This window comes from Panthera pardus, unplaced genomic scaffold, assembly GCF_024362965.1.
Source record: "Panthera pardus isolate Hobbes unplaced genomic scaffold, ASM2436296v1 HiC_scaffold_16, whole genome shotgun sequence".
NCBI classification, from domain to species: domain Eukaryota; kingdom Metazoa; phylum Chordata; class Mammalia; order Carnivora; family Felidae; genus Panthera; species Panthera pardus.
The window spans coordinates 65154145-65164408 of record NW_026526721.1 but is presented as its reverse complement, the minus strand read 5'-3'; the positions used below and the strand labels follow the sequence as shown (position 1 = coordinate 65164408).

The following is a 10264-nucleotide window of genomic DNA, read 5'->3' as shown; positions in this document are numbered from 1 at the left end:
TTTTGTTTAGGGTGGACAAGTCATCTCACCTTCTTGGGCTTCAGTTTTCCATTGGTAGATTGAGAGGTTAAGAGATATGAGTTACCATCTCACTACTTTTTCCTTTTTCCAGTCTTCCTCAAGTTGATTGACAAATTCTTTGCCCTTTCATCCCGCCTCTGCGCCTGCGCGAAAGAAGCGCCCTTCATTTAGCCTCTCTGCGCACGCGCCGTTTTAAATCTTTTTTCTCCCCCTCCTAACTCCCCCTCCGTCTGAGAGAGGCAGGACTTCCTGTCCCTTGTAGAGCCACTGCCGGAAGTGACTGAAGGCAAATCGGCGTTCGCCGAGCCTGGGAGAGTTTAGGGTAGCTGTGCTAGTTACTGCTGTAGGCTTGCAAGATGCCAGGTCTAGCGGCCGCAAGCCCTGCCCCGGCTGAGTCACAGGAGAAGAAGCCGCTGAAGCCCTGCTGCGCCTGTCCGGAGACCAAGAAGGCGCGCGATGCTTGGTCAGTGCGCAAATGGGGAGGGAGCGGCGGGCAGGCCCCATGCGCTGCCTTCCGGTACCTCCGTGCCCTGCCCGGCCTTGGGCTTTCACTGGTCCGAGCTTTGCCGTGCTGCCTGCAGTTTTGAGAGTTAGAGGACCCAGTACTGTGTCTGTTGACTGAGCCCGTAGCCCAGCCCCGAAAGATGGATGAAAGGTTAGGAGAGAGGTCAGATTGAACCGGGCTCGCTTCGCACACTCACTCATAGGGTTTTTGAGCATCTGTTTCTGTGTCAAGCACTGCCTTAGGTCTACTAAAGACGTAAAGATGCTACTTGATTTAAAGAAGCTTATAGGTAGTGGAGATACTAATGATTGCTATTACCACGTGGTATGTATGGGCTGTGATGGAAGATTTGGCGAGACAAAAGAGTAAAATTTTCTGGTAAAATTTTGGCATAGTGGGACCCGGTACATTTCTTAAAGTACTGAAGAGTTCCCCTTACCTCCCCCCTATCCCCCCACTCCCGGGTAGGTGAATTAAAAATCAGACAGTCTGACATAGGTGACAGTATTCAGGCTAGCACATCTGAATTCCTGTCAACCCACAAACGGTTTTGTTTGTTCTCCTTCTATACAACCTCTGTTGTGGAACAAATCTCATTAGGGGGAATGCTCAGAAAATGTGAATTGTAAACCTCTCCCTCTTTTTTGCCCTCATAAAATAATCACAAGTGGCATAATGGAGTTAAGAGTTATAGGAAAGCAGTGCTTTTTATTAATACTCAGTACTTTTCAAATAATACTGTGAAGGGAGAATTGAAAGACTACAATCTGACACTGAAATTGCTTTCATAGTTAACAGTAAGTGCTTATTGAATCTAAAGCTAGTAATGTGTCATGACTAAGAACTTGGAATCCAGAGTCAAGGTTTGAATCTGGTCCACCAACTTTGCGACTTTGAGTAAATTATTTAACACACCTGCCTCCTATGTCTGTAAAATGGGCCTAATAAAAGTGTGTCTGCCTCTAGGATTCCTGTAAGGTTTAATGATACAGGTCTTACACAGTATTCAAAAAATGATCAGGGAATACTAGCTGTTATCTTCACCAAACATTCATTCATTTGTAATGAATGAGCTATTCATTGCGCAATTGAAGGATGTATAGGATTTGGATCTCTAAAGAAGGAGAACCTATCCTTCAAATTGCTTTTGCATTAATTGTCTATGCCAAAATATCAATAGTCAGGAGTCAGTTTTTTCTTGTAATTAAATTTGGCTTAACTTGATCTTTGCTAAAATTACATTTTCAGGCCCTAGAAATAAAAAGCTGTGTGATCCTAGATTTTACTTAGTGTAAAAAGTTCTTTGATCTTGTGAGGGAGGCTCATCAGGCTGCTTGCTGTTGCCTGCCAGATCTTGCCGTTTATGTTGTTGGGTGTATTATGATTAGAAGGAGATTCATTTAGGTCTATTTGAATGTAGAGCAGAATAAAATATTTAATTCCTCTGTGATAGGCAAAAAATTCAATTCCTCTCTCTGTCCTTCATTTAACTTAAGTATTGTATTCAGGGGCGCCTGAGTGGCTCGGTTGGTTAAGCTTTGCCGTGATCTGAGGTTGGTGGGTTTGCCCCGCTTGGAGCTCTGTGCTACCAGCTCAGAGCCTGGAGCCTGCTTCCAATTCTGTCTGCCTCCCTCTCTGCTCCTCCCCCGTTCATGCTCTGTCTCTCAAAAATGAATAAACATTAAAAAAAATTTTTTTTAATTTTTTTTTTTAACGTTTATTTATTTTTGAGACAGAGAGAGCATGAACGGGGGAGGGCCAGAGAGAGGGAGACACAGAATCGGAAACAGGCTCCAGGCTCTGAGCTGTCAGCACAGAGCCCGATGCGGGGCTCGAACTCACAGACCGCGAGATCATGACCTGAGCTGAAGTCGGCCGCTTAACCGACTGAGCCACCCAGGTGCCCCTAAAAAAAATTTTTTAACATAAGTATTGTATTCAGATGATCAATTTCATTAGAGAACTGTATTGTTCCTTTGATATGAACTAGAGGCAATATTTGATATGCATAATTATTTCTTTAAGTCCAACTACATTCCATCAGATCCATGTTCTGCCTCATTCCCCATCACTGTCATGCATATTTACTATTAATGTACTAATGCCTACTTTGTTAGATAACAAGTACATTTTGTTTTATAGCATCATTGAAAAAGGAGAAGAGCACTGTGGACACCTAATTGAGGCCCACAAGGAATGCATGAGAGCCCTAGGATTTAAGATATGAAATGGTGAGCATGATACTTTCTGATTGGGAAGATAATACATAGGGTTATTGCTTCAAATTTGTGCTTTATAGATTTAGCAGTCACCAGAGAACATTCTATTTAAAAGGTAATTCACCTGGATGCTTAAGTATACTTAAAAAATAATTTTCAGTTTCTAATGTAGGGAGTAAATGATGCTAATAAGGTGAGAATCATTCAGTGGATTTAAGGAGGGGAGAATGTATCTTTCAAAAAGGGGCTTGATAAAAGCCTTTAGAGTTATGTTAGAGTCAGAAGGAATAATGGTTTTGGAAGTTCAAAATATTCAGTTGTCTGACTTAAAGGAACTAAAAGGAAAATATTCTTTATTCCTTGTTTCTGATGTGGGTCTTTTAAATAGGGAGTAGGCAGTACATGGAAGCATTGCTTTCTGCAAAAGAAAAATAGAATTATTGCTATTTCTTTTGTACCATGCTTCTAATAATACTAAAACCTCAGACCATTTTTTAAAAGAACTTTGAATCCAAATTTTAATGCTGAAAGGGACTTTAAGTTATGTGTATACAGCAATACCACAGATAAATGATCTTTTGTTTGGAACTCTTTCTTCAGATAGCAACTTAACCCATTCCTAGGTCTCTGTCCCATAGTCTCCTTATTAGAGATGCTTTCACTCAACACTCCCATCTGAAATAGCATCCCTTCCCCATCACTCTGTCCCAGCACTATCCAGTAGAACTTGCTGTGATAATGAAAATATTCTGTACCTTCAGTCTCCACTCTGGTAGCCACTAGCCCTGTGTGGCTACTGAGCCCTTAAAATGTGGTAGTAAAACTGAAGAACTGAATTTTTAGTTTTATTTAATTTTAATTTTAATAGCCACATAGGGCTAGTGGCTACTCTTAACATCACTGCCAGCATATTAGGTATGTATTTATTATCTGCATTGTTTTACTGCAACTACAATGTAAGCTCTGAGAAGAATTTTCTGCTTGGGGTGCCTGGGTGGCTCCGTCAGTTGAGCATCTGACTCTTGACTTTGGCTTAGGTCATGATCTCACAGTTTATGAGATGGAGCCCTGAGTCATGCTCTATGGGGAACAACTCAGAACATGTTTGGGATTCTCTCTCTCCCTCTCTCTGCCCTTCCTCTGCTTGCTCATTCTCTCTCTGTCTCTCTCAAAATAAATCAATAAACATTTTGTAAAACATGGGTACTAAGGAGGGCATTTGTTGTCATGAACACTGGGTATTGTATGTAACTGATGAAGCACTGAATTCTACTCCTGAAACCAGTATTGCACTGTATGTTAACTAAAATTTAAATTAAAAAATAAATAAATAAAAAATTTCAGAACATACTGGTTTTCTAATAGAAAAAAAAAAAAGAATTTTCTGCTTTACTCACTGTCATATTCCCAGGACCTATAATTTTGCCTGTCACATAGTAGGTGCTCAACAGAGGAATATTAATTAAATGAATAAATAAATGAGGAACTAAGGCCTATAGATATGGAATGACTTCCAAGGTAAGTTGCAGGATCAGATCTGCAACCTCTTGTCTCCAGGCAGATTCCCTCTGCTTTTTGCCTATCCCTTCCACTGCCCAACATCCATATCACACTGCCAGTTTTAACTTAATAATAGCTGAGAGATAATGTCAAAGTCACATACTAATATAACAGTAATAGCCTGGTTTCTTTCTCTTTCACCTCTCTACTGCCTCTTTAGAATTTCATACATAGCTAGTCTTACTCATTGAGCTGTAAAAAAAGGACAGATAAGGAACCTGTTCCAAGCTGATAAGAAGTATCACTATGTAGTAGAAAATAGTCTAGGCTGAAAGTCCTGAGGCTTAATTTTGATTGTCAAGCTTAGCATGTATTTTGCTTCAGCTACATTTAACATTCATCAATACATTAAACCTCTGTGGATTTCACTTTTTTAATTTATAAAAAGACCCATAACATATTTTGTGATTTTTATATTTAGTATGGTATATCTACTCTGTGTGTACATGACATACTTAAGTGGCTTTTAGATTACATGGTTATTTAAAGAAATTCCATAGTGAATCATTTTGTAAAATAAGTAAGTTTGGGTGTGTGTGGGGGGGGGAGGGGGTGTTCTTTAAAAGTATAATTATACCTATTAATTATTTTTAAAGACCTGGAATGTCAACATTTGTACACGGTTTCCTTGTTTATATTCTTACTCTTTTCCTAGGCAGTGGTATAAAGTGTTGGTGCTAATACCAAGCCTGTCTTGATAAAAAGGGTGATTTTTAAAAATGCTAATTTTAGGAGCATCAGAAGCATCTCTTGGACTTCATGTCTACCACAAAAGTGCTACAACTATTGTCATAATTAGCACAAATTCACAAGGACTAGAAAATATCATAGTTTTCTTTATATTATTGGGACAAAGTGAGAGGGATACCTGTGTACTTCATTTGTGTGTAAAAGAAAATGCAAGAGCTTTGGACTTAGAAAACCTGATGTTTAACTGATTGTGTGGTCTTGGGCAAGTCCTTAACTTTCTGAACCTTAGTTTACTTCAAAGAGTCATTGTGATGATTAAATGACAGGTGTACAAATAGGATTTGTAAACTATCAAATAGAAGCCAGAACGGAATAGCCCATATGTTGGGAGTTGTGGATAGCAGACATCCAATTGAGGTCTGTTGGTTATATGACCTGATTATGTGTTTTTGAATCCCAATTATGGCAAGAACAATCTGAATCCATGTAGGGCCTCTCTTAGAATTCAGATGTCATGTTTTCATTTTCAGCGTACTACTGCTTTTGGAAGAGGAACAGGTGTTTGGATCTGCTTTGGTCCCAGGTATCCTATTTCCCCAACCCCCATTGGGAAATGGACAAAAAGTGAAGTCAAAAAAAGACTTGCCCAAGTTAAGAATGGGTAGCTGGTGGAATTAAAACTAGAGTCTAGGTCTTTTATGTTCCCCAAAGCATGGATGCTTTACACTTCATTCCTTGCACTTAATGAGATCTGGTTACCAGCCTACTCATTTTTAGGACTGCACATAGTCTTGGTCTTCAATCCTAAAACTTTATTATGAATGTAAATTAGAAAGACCTGTTGCTGAAATGTGTAGGTATATATAACTCAATAACCAGGTCATTGGCTGTAAAATCCAACACTACTGTCTACATTGTTATAAGATAAACCGAACTAAATTGATATCTCTTAGACTATTAGACCACATTTTTCTGATGATAGCTTCAAAGGAAAAATATTTTTGCAAACCTAGATCTTACCAATAATGATCATGAAAGTTCCTTACTTCAAAAACCTTTGTAGATTTTAATGTTATATCCTAAATAAGACAGGTCTTAACTGTACCTTGAATTTAGTAGATTGGGAGTTAATATAAATGTGGGCTACATTCAGCCAGAGGTGCACCCTGTAATCACCTGAGGACTGTTTTCCAAAATTCACAAGCCCTGGGCCCTGATCCCCTGTTGACTCAAACTCCTAGATAATTTTCAGGTGGACCCTTCTTAAGGAACCATTGGCTTAAGCTGAAGAAGTAGCAGGGATATTGCTAAGTATAAACTATCTAAAGATTTAATAGTAGCAAAGGCAGTGACTTGAAAACTGCTCTTAAGGAAAAATAAGTGGGTGATGGTGGTGATTCTAAACACTTTCTTTTATCTTAGGCTATTTCTTTTACTGAAAGAAAAACTAGAGGAACCTAGAACCTACTTAGAAATGTTAAAGAGGAACATTAACAGCTAGTGTCTGTTTTTCTGCCTTTAGGAGTCAGAAGGAACCTTGAGAACCCAGTTTGGGTGCTAAAATCATTGAAAGAAATGAAAGGACTAGCACCAGGCAGTGGGGATACTCAGTATTTACTATTTAACAGAACTTAATAGTTGGTTAAAGTATGCTTAAAATATGCTGATTTCATATACACACATACAACTGATTATGTATGAAAATATGTTTCCAACAAAATCCAGCAAAAGTTTCCTTCCTTGCTATTTAAACATTTATTTATTCAATAGATATTTATTGTTTAATACCTAGAAAATGCCAGCATGAGAAAGGTCTCTTCTGTCAAGGACAAAGGTCTCTTCTGTCAAGGACTTTCTGTCAAGGACTGAGATATAGTTAGTGGCAAAAGAGGTAACAGTGCTGTGGACTGCTGTCTCTTACAATGTTGAGTGGCTTCATTTTTGGTTATCTTTCCTGCTCAAACCCTTCCTTAAGTGTATTCTTCCTTTTAGCCTTTTAGAAAACAGGTAAGATGTTTGTGTTGTTGATCAGGCTTATCTTTTCTAAACCACATGCTGGGAATAATAATAGCTAGATGAAGGAAGCACTTTCATTGGACTTGAAGAATTGGCTAGCCCAAATTACTTTTTGAAGCATTGTTCTCTCTGCCTTCTGGGATAGGGACTGGGGGTGAGGGTGGGTGAGAACTGTTTGGAGAGAAGCATGGTAGTGATTGACTTAGACCAGCAACCCTATCCTCTCCTACTCTCCCTTTCTGATTTCTAAGTGGATTCAAAACATTACCCTTATTTTGCCCTAGGGATAAAGTGAGTAACTTTCCACAGGAAGCACCTTGTATACAGAACTGACCTTTTGCCATCGACTTCGTGGATCTTTGCCAAACATACTTGAATCAGCAACGAAGGGTTTGCAAAGTCTCTTCTCTTGAATATCTGTAAAAATACACTGCTCTGGACTTTTTGGGACGATATTTTTGAGTAAATAAATACATATGTATAGTTTTTACTTTAACAGACTTCTAAAGATGAAAAAATGTATTGGATTGAACAGTTTCAGTGAGGCTTTTTAGGCAAAACTAGAATTTAAGACTGTGTCTTTTATTTCATGACTGGTTTAGAATTATCGTGGCAATTGGTTAATATACTTGGCTGAGGCATTCATTTCTACTGGTCTTAATTCCCTAATTCCATAGGTCTGGCATGATGTTTAAAATCTAATTTTCTAATATAATTTTTTTTTTGTAGGTGGTTTACTCTGTGAATGAATAATTCCTGAAGAATGAAGAAGATTCAATAATTTTGGGAATTTGTGGAACTTTGATAAATGGAAAAAGTATTTATAACTTATTTTTAGAAAAAGGAAATTATCTCTGGTCAGAAATCTTCAAGTGTGTCTCTTTTTGTGTTCCTCACGTCCTCACATGGCATTTATTTTTCTTAAAGGATATAGTATAAAAAAACATCCTGTAATATTAATTTCTTATGTTCTTGTGTCATTCTGGGAACTCTAGATTTTCGTTGTAACGAGAAAGCAGATCCTGATCTCATTCAGTGAAACCTCCAAAATGAGGTGCATAGAAGTAAGGAAATAACCCTTTACCAATTCAGAATGAGTACGGTACCCATATCATCTCATTCAACATTTTGTTTTTTATTTTTAACTTACTTAAAGGCAAGAACCGGACAAGCCTTCAATCTTAATATTTTAGATCATTATTATTATTCTTTACTAGTCTGTCTTTTGGGAAAGTTATTTGCTTAGATTTTGGACCACATTAGGGTTCCTTGGCTCAGAAGATCTCAAGTGTTTGGCATAATTAATCTGTAGATGTCTAGTTACATTTTAAGATAGACTAGGGGATCATAGTTTAATGCCTACTGGCCAGATAGTTGTCTCTTATTGATTAGAAGCTCACCCAGGTCAGAGGCTTGACTAGAACAAATAAGTCATCAGTGAAATTAGCTCAGTGCTCTGCTATAATAATGCCTGGGATAGAACATGGAGTTTGGTTTGCTTGCTATAGCAACCCTGTGGTTCTAGAAGCTGCTTATGGGCTAATGAAGAAATTGGCCATATTCTGCCTATTAGTAAGTTGAGTTTCATATTTCAACAACAAAAGATACTAAAGAACATAAGAGAATATGTAGTGTTCGTATGTCATTCTATGATGGGAAAATTGCCTCTTTTATAAAGGAGCTGAATTAAGGTATTCTTTAGGATTCCTTCTAGTTAATTAAGCATGGCTTTGAAGTATGACAGACTTAGGTTCAACAACTGGCTGTGTCATCTCAAGCAGGTCACAACCTCTTTGGATCTGTTTCTCTCATCTGAAAGAAAAAAAGGGGCGTCTGGGTGGCTCAGTCAGTTAAGCATCTTGGTTTCAGCTCAGGTCACGATCTCATGGTTTGTGAGATTGAGCCTTGCGTCAGCCTCTGCACTGACATCGCGGAGCCTGCTTGGGATTCCCTCTCTCCTCTCTCTCTGCCCCTCCCCCACTCATGTGCTCTTGCTCTCAAAATAAATAAACTTAAAAAAGTGTAGTAATGTGCAAGATTGTGAGCACTAATTAAAATGGTGTATATAAAGCATTTGGCACAGTAGCATTTAGTGTTATTAACATTCTCTAATTTTTTGATTCTCATGTTTTCACCTGAATATTTGGATATAATACTTTCAGTAAGTACTTCATAGCTTTCAGAGCATTCTGCTAGGTGAAAAATAGAATCTTGGACTCCAAGATAAAAATCAGCTTCCATCCAACACCAGTCCTTGGCAGAAGGCCATCCAGATTCTGCTTGAATATGTCCTGAACTACAAAAAGGGAGAAAATACAAACTTACCATCCAGTGTTAATTTTTGCTGTATGCTCTTCCAGGCTTTTCCTAGGCATTTACACATTTTTTAAAATAAAAAATTAGGTCATTTTTCTATGCTGTTTACTTTTAATAAAATCATAATATTAGTTTCTTTTTCTCCTTGATAATTTTACCAGCCTGTAATATAGTCCTAAAATATGATTTGTATTGGCTATGTATGAATCCATTCTGAGTTTAGAATAATTTAACCAATTCCCTATTGTTTGTGCATTCATTTATTAAACAAATGTTTTGTAGAATGCTTGCTAAATGTCCAATAGCATTCACGAAATTGAGCATCAGTGTTGAACAGGACCTAAACCTGATGCCTAAATTATTTGTTTTATTGTTTTGTTTATATATTTTGTTTCATTCGTTGGTTTTATGGAAACATGTAAGGAAGAAAAGAAGAAATCACCTGAAATCCCACTAGTCTACAATAGGACTTTTTTAGTGACCTTGCCTTTCATCTCTTTCTGCATGTATATACTTTACTTTTACTTTTTTTTTTTTTTGGCTGCTCCATAATATCATGCATTGGAAGTTTCCATAGGGAATCCTTTACAAATCCTTAAGTAATCACTTAGCTAAGGATAGACCAGAGGCTACACGTGTTTTCATTTTGGATGAGTACTGCCTGCCCGATCTCTAGAAAGGTTATACCCATTTGCACCTTTGTATCTGAGGGTGCCCATTTCCCTAAGTTCTTAGCAAGGCTAATTTTTTCAGCTTTTGCCAGTTTGATATGCTCACACGATATGTAAAGGAACTAAAGCACTTCTTGACATCTGCCACAGTTAGAAATACATCTCACAAGACCCTCTGCCCATCCTTCCCTAATGCTTAAGCCTTCCCAAAGATTATGCACAGCATTTTGGTACTAATAAAAGTAAGAGATGTTACCACAGTGATT

At 37.9% G+C, this 10264-nt stretch overlaps 1 protein-coding gene across 2 annotated transcripts; it reads left to right on the top strand.

Annotated features, from left to right (window-relative positions):
• The first annotated feature begins 281 nt into the window (after positions 1–281).
• Positions 282–9084, top strand: LOC109266438 (cytochrome c oxidase copper chaperone). Of its 2 annotated transcripts, none has more exons than XM_053903402.1 (3): positions 282–484; positions 2669–2757; positions 5526–5548. In XM_053903402.1, the coding sequence occupies exons 1-2, from the start codon at positions 378–380 to the stop codon at positions 2751–2753; spliced, it is 192 nt and encodes a 63-aa protein (XP_053759377.1). In that variant the 5' UTR covers positions 282–377; the 3' UTR covers positions 2754–2757; positions 5526–5548. The 2 variants fall into 2 exon arrangements, with proteins under 2 accessions (XP_053759377.1, XP_019304012.1); XM_019448467.2 differs by lacking the exon at positions 5526–5548 and adding an exon at positions 7741–9084 and having other exon boundaries at positions 283–484.
• Positions 9085–10264: the final 1180 nt, after the last annotated feature.

Bases quoted from the DNA above. Each gene is read 5' to 3' on its own strand.
- LOC109266438 (XM_019448467.2), top strand. From the start codon at position 378: ATGCCAGGTCTAGCGGCCGCAAGCCCTGCCCCGGCTGAGTCACAGGAG. The intron at 485-2,668 runs GTCAGTGCGCAA...TTTGTTTTATAG, and splicing joins AAGAAGGCGCGCGATGCTTG to CATCATTGAAAAAGGAGAAG.